At 38.5% G+C, this 13607-nt stretch overlaps 1 protein-coding gene across 1 annotated transcript in view; it reads left to right on the top strand.

The window, feature by feature from the left end:
• The window catches only part of LOC113225474, a 28258-nt gene that overhangs the window by 5230 nt on the left and 9421 nt on the right, over positions 1 to 13607 (top strand). Inside the window, exons 3-9 of the mRNA XM_026457792.1 lie at positions 1073 to 1163; positions 2316 to 2473; positions 4250 to 4598; positions 8770 to 8865; positions 10688 to 10854; positions 11630 to 11767; positions 13410 to 13587. Coding sequence (XP_026313577.1) covers positions 1073 to 1163; positions 2316 to 2473; positions 4250 to 4598; positions 8770 to 8865; positions 10688 to 10854; positions 11630 to 11767; positions 13410 to 13587 — 1177 coding nt within the window. The remainder of the gene's footprint in view (positions 1 to 1072; positions 1164 to 2315; positions 2474 to 4249; positions 4599 to 8769; positions 8866 to 10687; positions 10855 to 11629; positions 11768 to 13409; positions 13588 to 13607) is intronic.

The raw sequence follows: 13607 nt of genomic DNA, 5'->3' as shown, positions 1-13607 counted from the left end.
TAACTCAACTTTTTTTTGTGTTTATTGTTACATATTTTAAGTTTTGTTTCTTGTGTGTATATTCCGACTAAAACGTAACCGAAAACTAGGATCTGCAATATGCACATAGGAAAATTCGTGAGGTCCGCTGGTTAGTTCCTTGGCTTAGTTGGCATAGCGTTTGGTGAGGTTTGCTGGAAGACGTTGGTTCGAACCCAACCGGATCGAAGGAATTTTTTTTAAGTGTTCAAAGTTTGTATTAATAATTATAACAAACTAGTGGAGTGATTTTACAAAAATAATTTAATGTCATGGTGGTTATTGACTTACAAATAAATGGACGACGGGTCTAATACAAAAACCACGAAAAAAATGTCCCAAGTCAACCTATTTAAACGTAGTGACATTTAAAGGAATATGAAAAAGCTAAAACGTTGAATTTAAATTGTAATGTCATCGCAGTACTGTCTAATTTTGCTTGCTTCGCTGTCAGAAGACACAAACGAAGACTAAAGCGTGAATGACGCTCTGTATACGATTTTAACGCCCTATAAGTTCGGACACTTTTTAGCGCGGACCCGACGGCCATATAATTGTAAGTCAATGATGGTGGTCAAACATGACACTCAATAACTTAAAGGTTGCTTAAACTTAATTATTAAAGCGACATCTCTTGCAGCTGTTGTTAGCTGGAAAGGTACCTTTTTTAACGGGGGAAAATGCTTTATATGGGACTGACCCTCCGATAAAAAACCCCCCGGTGCAGCCTCTTGACCGGGTGTTGTGGACGCAGTTGGATCCCGCAGATTTACCACTACGACGCCCCTAACTAGAAAGATACCTGGCTGAGTAAGAAATAGATTTCTCACAAATGGCGCTACGGTAAAACAGTCGTTAAATACCAGAAACAAACATTTACAACAAGCACATAGAAAAGTTCGTAAGGTCCTCTAGTTCGTTCCGTGGCTGGTTGACATAGCGTGTGACATGGTTTGCTGAAAGACGCTGGTTCAAATCATATCGGATCGAGACATTTTTTCTAAGTGTTCCATCCTTGTATTAATAATTATAAGAATATATTTTTACTTCCCAGTACCGTGCAAGCAGTGCGGAGAAAGTGTATGTGGCACAGATCTGGAGGACCACATACGAGATTCATGTGGACACACCATCAAATCATGCAGGTATCGATATGTTATTGCAGTCAATTAAAACATTCACTGAAGCTCTGAAGTTGCTCAGTGTGTATTAGAGCTTCAATGGTACAAAAAAAAGACGTGGTCAACACTTGAGTTACTTAGGAAACCGTTATATAATGTTTACACAAACCTGTAACAAGAAATGTAGTCCAACTCGGTGCGGTCCTGTTTGGTGCGTCAATGCTTTGCTCGCTCGTAGCATAGGGTTGTCATATTATTATTTTTGTTGTACTTACATTTACATTGAAAAAAAAGTAATTTAGATTAAAATAACCTTTATTAAATGCTTACATGTTGATTTTTTTATACCAGCATAGCGGAATAGTTTCTTAGTTATGAGAGTATGATGAATATAGTACCAGGTGACGGGACAAACGAATCGTGCACCTGGTGGTAAGCGACACGCCTATCCGTAACAGTTGCTGTGCCACTCAGAGCTTTAAATCACAAAGATCTTAGGGGCACTGCCACTGCGCCCGTCACCCTGAGACATAAGTTGACAAGTGTCACGTACCTGTAATTTCACTAGCACTCTTACCCTCCTACACCGGAATGTAGTATTGCTCACATTACTGTTTGGCGGCAGAAATAGGTAAGATGGCAGTACTGCCCTGGACGAACTCTTTCACAGTGAGATCGACAGCTACTAAAGACGTTACACATAAAACGAGGAAGAAGTAAAAGGAGTCACACTATTTGTCTTATTGTGTAAGCCTAATCTATGGATTAAAGCCATTGACTTACAAATAAATGGACGACGGGTCTAATACAAAAACCACGAAAAAAATGTCCCAAGTCAACCTATTTAAACGCAATGACATGTAAAGGAATATGAAAAAGCTAAAACGTTGAATTTAAATTGTAATGTTATCGCAGTACTGTCTAATTTTGCTTGCTTCGCTGTCAGTCGAACAAACGAAGACTAAAGCGTGAATGACGCTCTGTATACGATTTTAACGCCCTATAAGTTCGGACACTTTTTAGCGCGGACCCGACGTCCATATAATTGTATGTCAATGATTAAAGCACTTGTTACTGTTATCCCCGTTGAATTGCTGTCAACAGTCGTTATGTGACATGGTCGATCTACACTTTATGTTTACGTTTCGTCGCTGGCATGTCATAACATTCCCTCAGATACTGCGAGTTGGAGCTGCCTCGTCGCGAGCTGCCCACTCACGAAAACTACTGCGGCGTACGCACGGAGCAGTGCCCCGACTGCAAAGAGTACGTCATGATCAAGTACCGCCAGCTGCATCTAGACTCCAACCATGGCTTTCTTCGCCTCGATGACGGTACCACTTTTGTTTTACTTAGTTTACTCTTTAAACAGCCGGGTACAGGTTGCGGCCGAGGATTTTGAGTAATCAAATGATTTTTAGGCAGTTCACATCATTTATTGTAAAATAGGAATAGGTAAAGAACGGGAAAAGGAAAAAAGTTACAGTAATGGCTGTAACAATACAAAATAACAGTATAAACACAGGTACAATCATATAGAAACACTTCCTGCTTAAATTTCACGCAGGTTAGATATGGTAAAAAAGTAACTTACCCCGAAAGGGCCTGTTTTTGTGTAAATATTTTACTTTACAAGCTTTCGAAGGGCAAGGGTGCTGGTGAAATTACAGGCACATAGGACTTATCAACTTATGTTTCAGGGTGTCGGGCGCAGCGGCAGTGCCTTTCAGATCTTTGTGATTTAAAGCTCTGAGTGGCACTGCAACTGTTATGACAGGCGTGTCGCTTACCACCAGGCACACGACTTGGTCGTCCCGTCACTTAGTGTTATTAAAAACAAAGTTAGGTTACATTATTTAGATAAAGATCTATGACTATGAATCAGCTTAATACGACTAGAGTGGTAATACATATCAGCCTCAAGCTAATTCCGCGTAAATCTAAATCGCCTGAGATGCACTCAATCCTAGGGTCATATTATAGAACTCTACTCAATGCTCAAGTCAGGACTTGAGTATGATTCAAAGCATTAGAAATCATACTCAAGTCCTTGCCATTAAGGTCGTATTTCCAGTGCTTGAAATCATACTCAAGTCTGCTCAAATCCTGAGTTGAGCATTGAGTAGAGTTCTGGAATACGACCCTTAGTTTTGTATTATCTTTGTGAGTAAAAGTCATGTATTTTACTATCTGCTTTATAGCTGTATAAGTTGGCGTTTAAACGAAAAGCCGTTAAAAAGTTTGCTTTTTAAAATAAGCACATAAGCACGCTTTTTATTTTAAGAGTAAGCGTTGGTCAGTTCTATACTCAACAATTTCATTTTTTACAACCTGTCTAAGGGTCGTATTCCAGAACTCTACTCAATACTCAAGTCAGGACTTGAGTATTGCAGTGAGCACTGAAAATCATACTCAAGTCCTTGCCATTAGGGTCGTATTTCCAGTGCTTGAAATCATACTCAAGTCTGCTCAAATCCTGACTTGAGCATTGAGTAGAGTTCTGCAATACGACCCTAAGTCTCAAGTCCCGCCATTTATGTTTCCTAAACAAATTTATTCGTAGATGTGTATAAAGATCCTCCTCCTCGGTGGCCGAACGGTTACCACGGTCCCAGGTTCGATTTCCGGGTCCGGGAGAAATATTTGTATGGCCTACATTTATTTTTCTCGTGACTTTGGGTGTAATTTGTGGTTGTCTATGTGTGTATCCATGGAACCCACGACACAGGGTTTCAGGGTTAATAAAAATAAAATAAAAAGAAAACTCGTGTTTTACAAATAAACTTACTTAACCTTTAGTCGTGTACTGTTGCCTAAGAGCGTCTTGCTTTTAGCTATCAACACAACGTTGCAAGCTTTTTTAACATAAAAGTCTATGTGTTTAAACGTTTTTCTAAACGATTTTTTAAGCGACAAAGTAAAAAGTGAAAAGCGTCTAAAAATAACTATTTAAACAAAGCTGCAACTTTTTAACGTTTAAAAAAATAAGCAGTTTTTCCCATCTCTATTTATAGGTATTGTCTTTCTGACAAGGCACTGCATCTGCTTATCAAAAAGCGCGTTCAATTTCAATTCAATAATGTGCAGCTTCATGAAAAGTTTCTTTACAGATCCAGTTCCACAACCAAAGAAAGAATCACCGCGCAGTAATCTAATAAAACCATTAAAATTGCGGCCAAACGTTTACCCCGCACCATCAACGAGCAACGGCATCCGCGCAACCACGTCCAAAAATATCAACGTAGAAAACGATCGACCTAAAACGGAAATAAAAATATTTAGTAAAATAAACGCTGGGGCCAGTTCTTCGAGCAGTACGAATTCATCGCAAGAAAACCTGTCGCGGCCGCAGAGCGCGCAGGGCTTGTACAACGGGGTGAAGGTGCCGTTGAAGAGGACCAATGATCAGCCACAGATTAACACTGCCGTGGAGGCTACCAGCAAAGTTAATAAAGATTTGTGAGTATGGGTTTCATAATTGTATGAATAATAGATTTTAAGACTTAATTTTCTTGCCACGGTTCACAATTCATTTATTTGTGAAAAGTGACGTTGTATAATAAATAATATAATAAATAAAATATATCGACCCTGGAAAGGTAAAACGTCTAACATGCATTTGGAAAATATGACTGGAGAGCGTTTTAAAGTAGTAGCAGTAGAGCTCCTTGTGAAAGAGTTCGTCCAGGGAAGTACTGCCACCTTACCTATTTCTGCCGCCAAGCAGTATTACTGTGTTCCGGTTTTGAAGGGTAAAGGTGCCGGTGAAATTACACGCACATGGGACTTGTCAACTTATGTCTCAGGTGACGGGCGCAGTGGCGGTGCCCCTAAGATCTTTGCGATTTAAAGCTCTGAGTGGCACTGCACCTGTTATGGATAGGCGTGTCGCTTGTCACCAGGCGCACGACTTGTTCGTTCCGTCAGTTGGTATTTAAAAAAAATATCGCCTGTATCCATTGACTTACAATTATATGGACGTCGGGTTCGCGCTAAAAAGTGTCCGAACTTATAGGGCGTTAAAATCGTATACAGAGCGTCATTCACGGTTTAGTCTTCGTTTGTTCGACTGACAGCGAAGCAAGCAAAATTAGACAGTACTGCGATGACATTACAATTTAATTTCAACGTTTTAGCTTTTTCATATTCCTTTACATGTCACTACGTTTAAATAGGTTGACTTGAGACATTTTTTTCGTGGTTTTTGTATTAGACCCGTCGTCCATTTATTTGTAAGTCAATGTCTCTATCTTTAATAAAAAAAATCTAAGTTTATTTGTTATATGGAAAACTAGAAAGTGTCAGCTTTTCTAAGTAACAAATAAAATTAGAGTTGTGATTTTTCTTTTATTAAAAAATTTTGTTTTAATCGCTCTTCTGTAATATTTTCCAAATGCACGTTAGATGTTTTACCTTTCCAGGGTCGAAGTATAGTTTCACTGTGTCCGGCCAAACATTAGGTATACAAATATTGAAGGTATATTATACGGTCACTCACATGCACTTCAGCAGACTAAACCAGGTGTGATATGTTTTTTTTTAAATATAACATGGGCGTGCACACGTGGATGTAATAAGTCAGTCAATAATTTAAACGCGGTGATATTTATATAGGACAATTTTAATAAAGGTATGTAATTCGTAATTTTCGGGGAGTCGGGGGTCTTCTCTAATTCAATAACGTAGAACGTCGATTCAGGATGTATACGGATTTATTGAGTTTTACCATTTTACAAAATGGTACAAATTATACCGTATTTGGAGTGATTCGGAGCTTGTGTTCGGGTTACTTGTGTGTGTGAACTGCTACGTTGCCGCCGGTGTGTGATTCTTTATACCAGCCGGTAAGGGTGAGGTGGCGTCTGTACATAGATCCTCGAGAGTGTTCTGGAATCTCGCCTGTCGCCAGCATACCATTAAGATAAAAATGCAGTCCCGGTATGTGCTCTGTTTTGAAGCAAAAACAATTATCTTATGGTTGTTTATTGCGTCCCAAGATAACGTTGCTATTATCGAGTTCTGGTTAGCATCAGATGTTATTTTCGTTTGGTGTTACGGTGCATCTAGGGTTCCTTATTGTTTATGGGTCTTGGCGCTGTTGGTAACTATAAAAATGGTAGTCAAAATTATAATAATAGTATTATTGAAATGAATTAACAGTTCACTCTTTTTAACATTGTATCTAAGTCTATGGATCTCGTCGAACCTTTCACATACATTTATCAATACTTTTAGATCACTGATTGAAGGGCTCAGCAGCACCATATCATCTGCATAACTTATGGTATTTACAACACAACCATCTATTGAACAGCTTACCCCGGCGCTGCTGAGCTCCTCAACCAGTCCATTTATATATAAGTTAAATAGTATGTATGAGGTCAGCTCCCCCCGGTCTCACCCCACATTCCATCTGGTATTCCTCGGAAGACTTCCCGGCCCATCTAACATAATTTACTTGATTTTCATACCAGTATTTAAACAATCCTGCCATTTCTTTAGGTATACTCGTGTTATACATTTTATTCCAAAGTATATTATAGGATACCATGTCTAAAGCTTTAGACAGGCCGGAAGCCAAATTGAAAATTTATTCATATTAAAAAACATTAATAATACGAATAAATTTTTCAAGTGTTTATTGAATGTCACGATATTTGACTACCATGAGTTTCAATTATTTTTTTGTGAAATTTATCCACTTCTTTGTTATAATTATTAATAACAAAGATCGAACACTTAGAAATAATTCCATCGATCCGGCCGGATTCGAACCGACGTCTTCTAACAAACGTCTTGTTGCACGTCTTTGTTTTTAACGACTTTTTACGTCATAGTGCCATCTGTGAAAAATTTATTTCTTCACTCAGAGAGGTACCTTTACAGCTACCACCGCTGATTAGAGATGTCACGTTAATTATTGTAATTTTTCAAATTTTTCTAAGTCGAAATCTTTGTAAACATAAATAAAATCATAACAATCTGAATAAATTAAATTTTTATTGAATTGATATTCAATTATTTTTTGTGAAATTACTCCACTAGTTTGTTATAATTGTTAATACAAAGATCGAACACTCAGAAAAAATTCCTTCGATCCGGTCGGATTCGAACCGACGTCTTCTAGCATACCGTGGCAGACGCTGTACCAACTAAGCTACGGAACGAATCAACTGCATTCACGATTTTTTTCTATGTGTTCGTTGTCGTGTCTTTGTATTTGGTTTGTTCAACGACTTTTTAGCCATAGCGCCATCTATGAGAAATCTTTAGTATTTCGTCACCCAGTTAGATACCTTTACAGCTACCAGCCCTGGTTAGAGATGTCGCTATTCATTGTACTTAAATTGATATTCAATTATTTTTATGTGAAATGCATTGACTTACAAATAAATGGACCACGGGTCTAATACAAAAACCACGAAAAAAATGTCCCAAGTCAACCTATTTAAACGTAGTGACATGTAAAGGAATATAAAAAAGCTAAAACGTTGAATTTAAATTGTAATGTCATCGCAGTACTGTCTAATTTTGCTTGCTTCGCTGTCAGTCGAACAAACGAAGACTAAAGCGTGAATGACGCTCTGTATACGATTTAACGCCCTATAAGTTCGGACACTTTTTAGCGCGAACCCGACGTCCATATAATTGTAAGTTAATGGTGAAATGACTCCACAATAATAGTTTGTTATAATTATTAATACGAAGATCGAACACTCAGAAAAAAATCCTTCGAATCCGGCCCGTTCGAGGTTTTTCTCGGACCTTAGTACATTCGGTAAATTATTGTAAATTTTTACAAAAACACTTTTCTGCATAAACGTAGTTTTACAACCTTTCTAACGGTATGATCATAGTAATAAGTAAGAATAGTGTAATTCCATACAAACGTGGTAGCGCGACTTGTAAGGGCGCGTTCCCATTATGTCGTGACGACAGACAGTCGTGCAGTTTACAGTGTCGTGGCTTGTACGAAGTTAACACGATTAACTATCATTGGCGACTTTTTGACGTTACGACGACAGACAGTTGTGACAATGGGAAGAGCTAGAACGACAGTCGTCTACGATAAATAAAGTCACGATAAAAATGTGACGACATATAATTACAGCTTCAAACTATTCCGTCGTGCATACGACAAGGCGACCGTGAACCGATAAATTGGGGTCTTCGTTCAACGATAAAATAATACGTCTACGACATAGTCACGACAAATAATAACGCACAGACTCATAGCCCCTAAAGAAACTCTGTATCGTGGGTGCCATGGACACACACATAGACAACCTCAAATTAAACCCAAACTCACTAGAGAAATAAATGTAGGTCATACAAATATTTATCTAGGCCCGGGAATCGAACTCTGGACCTCTGCGTGGCAGTCCAGTATGGTAACCGTTCGGCCACCGAGGCAGTTAAGATAGTCGTAATATTGGAACAGGCTAGATACGACAGTCGTCCAACGATAAATAAATCGCTTCGGCATAATAGGAACGCGCCCTAAGAGTGCACGGACAACCAAATACGCGCAATCTCACAAACTAATCTAGTACTAGGTTCTTTGGTGTTGGTTCTTTGTCGAAATGTTTTATTATAGAATTTGTACTTAACATTTTATTATTTTTTTCAGTTCCAACGCAGAAGATCTGGGCAGCGGCGAAGGCCGACGCCGAGACGCACCTCATGATATTAACAGACTTAATAACAGACCGAAATTTTGCCAATTGTAAGTGCTTCTGATTTAACTTTTATCTCGGCCACGGAAGAAAAAAAAAACAATGGAAGTGCCCTAAGCCTCGATTACTATGAGAACCAATGTCGCCAAAACTCACACATTCTTAATTTGAAGTTGAAGTTGTTTCAAGTTTAAAAAGAAATAACAAATTCTGGATTGTTAATATAATTTAAACTTTACTATGTTGGCATATCGATGAAAGTTCAACACCATCAAATGCAAGTTACGACATTTATATATTATATTGAAATTTCAATCAATGTACTGCCATCTAGCGGTTAATTGCTGAACGACGACGAATTGGAGTTATTAATTTAGTTCTCCAAAAAAAAGCGACTATATTGCAGGGGTATAAGGTTTACTTCGTTTCTTATATCAAAAAGAATATTTCGATAAACAGAAAATTGAAAATTTATTGCACTCCAAAACAGCTTACTGTGCTGTTTGGTAGTGCAAAAATTATAGCCGCATTTTTGTAGGATTTTAGAGAATTTGCACGAAAGAGTGGCACAACCATACCATACAAAGCGAGAATGGAGGACTGAGTCAAATAAGTGTTTCGAGACCTATAGTTGGCACGTGTCGGACGCTAACTAACCACTTCCACTGTATTCATTGTTCTGAGATCTCGGCGCTTGATTATGGGGACCTGTTTTCGACTCCCTGTAGTAACAAGGGAAATGAACTTTAGTAACAGAAATGTATCTTAGTAAGATTGATCAATTAGCAGCATCGAGTATATAACCAGAAATATAGACGAAATAAGGGCCATCCATCCCTGGCAACTTATTAGGCAAATGGGTCTTATATTACTTTTAAATATCAACTCGTTTGCACTGAAATGACAAATTAGAAAGCTGAAATAGCACAGCTCCAACTACTGACCTGTGTACGTCTACGTATATTCCAAAAATATTATGTACTTATTGTAATAAAGCTAATATCTCTAACAATGGTTCCATTCGGTGGTGTGGCAAAAACAGCCAAACATCTAATTACAAAACAAACGGAATCACATTTCATCGGCAATTAAATATTAAATATGTTATTTTTTAATGTTTGTCCATTATAGCAAAGCTCAAGTTAACTGGTCGATTTGAAGTAAAACAATTGACGACACCCATCAATTGCTTAGAATTCAGGCAGGCCAATCGGAGGGCAGTTGTCACAGTAATGATTTGGCAGAATAGTTTTCAAACAAAAATACGTTTTATACACGATTAAGTCCCGATTTTGAAATCAAATAACGTGTGCAAATCGTGAAAGTTCCATTTAGTTTTCAGGTTTCATTTAGGAAGATGCCTATTCAGACTGTTTTCGTTACTTTGTTGCACCAATAATGTCACGTGTAATAGCCCTATATTTCAGATGTGTAGAACTTACAATGATATTTGTAGAGATGTAGATATGATCTCGCAGAGTTATAGTACATTTATGAGTAACTGTTCCCTAATATTGATGTGTGATTCTGTGTAGTTTTCTTATTATTTTTTGTTTTTATTGCATTTAAGAATTATAGTAAGTTTCCCCCCTTAAGTCTCATTTTAAGAAGGAAGTTAATATAAAAGGAATGCTATTTTACTTACTTTTTTTAACCAACTTCAAAAAAACTTTAGGTCGGTTTTTTAGTACCATGTTCTGATTATGTATGTACATGTTATAGTTAAGTTTTTAGTTTGTGTTCTGTATAAATAAAAAAAAGCCAAATAAAAAAATGAGCTGAGATGTTTTAAAAATAGCAGACCCGGGGCCAGACCTTCAGGTTAGATGGGAGGGTAAAGAGGAAAAGTTCCTTAGTACGCTTTGTTCTCAGGGGCGCGAACCTCGGCGCAGTGAAGAAGCGGCCAGCGCCGCGGCCGCCCGCGCGGGACCCACCTAAGGCCGAGCCGAAGCGCGACCAGGCCTACTACAGCGCCATGCAGCGGCTGCAGGCCGAGGAAAAGCGCCGCCAGGAGCAGAGCGCCTACAACGTATCTATCGGTAAGGGCATGCCGCTGCTGTGGTCACTTTTACTCGCCTGTCCATAACAGTTGCAGTGTCACTCAGAGCTTTAAATCGCAAAGAGCTTAGGGACACTGCCACTGCTGCCGTCACACTGAGATATAAGTTGACAAGTGCTTGTAATTTCACCAGCACCCTTACCCTTCTAAACCGGAACGCAGTAATAGTCACATTACTGCTTGGCGGCAGAAATAGGTAAGGTGACAGCACTTTCCAGGACTAACTCTCAAGGAACTCTACTGCTACTTTTTACATATATTACATTATTAAGTATAAATAATATTGATAACAACAAATATAAAGGTCATGCATAATTCCAGACACTTAATTCATAATTCATATATTTGTCGCAATCATGTGATTGACATGGTGTACATTTAAAAAAAAATCAGTTCATTTCAATGAATGTCTACAGTCATTATTTTGACAATATTATTATAACGGAACGAACCAGTGGACCTCACGAATTTCTCCATGTAATTGTTGTCGGGTCTTTGTATTTTGGTTTTTCAACGACTTTACTATTACAACGACTTCGAATCCGGCCCGATCGAAGGAATTTTGTCTAAGTGTTCGATCTTTGTATTAATAATTAAAACAAACCAGAAGAGTGATTTCACAAAATATCCATTCAATACAAATTTAATTACAGATAATAGCGACAGGACTGGTAGCTGTAAAGTTACCTAACTGGGTGGCGAAATACTTTCATAGATTTCTCACTGGGGATGAAAATATTGACATTACTTGACAGGCCTTCCGCCGGTCCTGAGTCCTGCGGCGAAGCTAGAGAAGCTCCGTAAGATGGACGCGCTGCACAATCGGGAAGTTGACGATCAGGACTACAAGAACCGGCTGCAAAGTCGCGTTCGGATGCCGCCTGATATCGTTGGTAGGTCAATTTGTTTCTACGATTGCCAGCCCACATCGGGACGTACACGAAACCTGTTGCAGTAGCTGAATGAAAATTCTTTCAGACGTCTGTCTCCTTACCATGGACGACATAGTCATAATTTAGAAATGTTAAAAAACCAGTACCTTCAAACAATATGGGGTATAGACATAAAGGTCAAAAAAGGTCAGTTTGGGTTCTGTAAAGCCTGCATTGTTAGACAGCGGTTTATCTGCGCCAACAGTTTCACCTCAACCTTAATTACCATCTCGACCTTTGACGTCATGGGAGTCTGTTAAACAAGCTCGGTGCCTGCTTAATGTAAACATGTTATCTGTTCAAGATAACGGAGAATTCCAGATAAACGTCAGATACATCTTAGAATTACTGTGATGTCTTCTCTGGCCTTTTGTTTACTTTACTTCGCGTTGCGGGCTGTTGGGGCTATTGCAGCGACTGAACGAATACTCTTCCATTCTGACAGTCTATTTGCTGCGTATGCTCAGAATGCGTGAAAGAGTAAAAGGACAGTTTGTTCCCAAATATCTAATGAAATGATACTTATGAAGAAGGTTTTGCATTTTTTCTTAAGATCTGGCGATTTTGTTATAGAGACGGAGTAAAATGACATTTGCAGGGTTGCCAGTTTTCATTAAATTTTAAATAGTCATGTAGTTGTTGCCCACAGTTTTATCGATAGATTGTGAAAAAAATGTAAAATTTAGTTCAAAATGTTTCATTTGTGAGTGTTACGACGTTCTTACGATTTACGATTACTAATTGCGTTTTTACCTTCTTCATTTTTATTTTGACAGTTGGCCTACTACATCGAGTATAAAACGAGAAATAGAGACGAAATAAGGGCCGTCCATCCGTGGCAATTCATGAGGGAAATGGGACTTATATCACTTTTAAATATCAACTTCTGTTTGCACAGAAATCACAAATTTATTATAATAAAGATAATATATCTAACAATGGGGGGGCTTTAATTTTTATAATGGGTCTCAAATTTCGTCGTTAATTAAATATTAGATTAAGTAATTTTTAGAATTTTCGTCCATTATAGCATAGCTCAAGTTAACTGGTCGATTTGAAGTGAAACTAATGACGACACCTGTCAATTGTTTCGAATTCGGGCTGGCCAATCGGAGCGCAGTTGTCACCGTAATGATTTGGCAGAATAGTTTTTAACCAAATTAAATGACATTTCGTCTCTATTTCTGGTTATACACTCGATGGCCTACTAGTATCGAAATAAATTTTTATTCATATATATTTTGACAAGAACAGGCGGATTTGATTATCTATGTTGAGTTAAAATAAGAAACTTTAAAATATGTCTTCTCTTTGTATTTTTAATAGACATAGTTTTAAATGCAGTGTGCAGCAAACAAAAAATTGACAATTCAAAGAACCTGTGCCCAACAATTGGACGAATTATGAGCCGATAACGATTGAAATGAAAGTAGTTCGGCTATTTATTACGTAAGCGCGACCAACAATCGATATAATGTTTATCGACTACAATCACTAGCTGCTTGCAAGCAACAGCCGGGCAACGCTTTTGCGTAATTAACTGTTATTTTACTCCATCTTCAAAAAAGACAGACTGTAGCTCTTTATTGCATCTGATTCCCAGGAGATGTTCTGGGATCGGGCGATGCAGCTGCGGCCGCTCAGAACTCCGCCAACCTGGAGGCGGACCGGCGCAGGCACCAGCAGAGACCTACAAGAGCCCCCAAACAGGCCAACAATGACGACAGGAGGAACGAGTTCCGAGATGTCAAGCCCATGACGCAGCAAGAGTTTATGGACAGGTAAGTGGATCGTGGGCGTC

This window comes from Hyposmocoma kahamanoa, unplaced genomic scaffold, assembly GCF_003589595.1.
Source record: "Hyposmocoma kahamanoa isolate Upper Pololo Valley unplaced genomic scaffold, ASM358959v1 160, whole genome shotgun sequence".
Classification (NCBI taxonomy): domain Eukaryota; kingdom Metazoa; phylum Arthropoda; class Insecta; order Lepidoptera; family Cosmopterigidae; genus Hyposmocoma; species Hyposmocoma kahamanoa.
The sequence above is the reverse complement of the archived record's forward strand: the minus strand, read 5'-3'. Positions and strand labels throughout refer to the sequence as shown.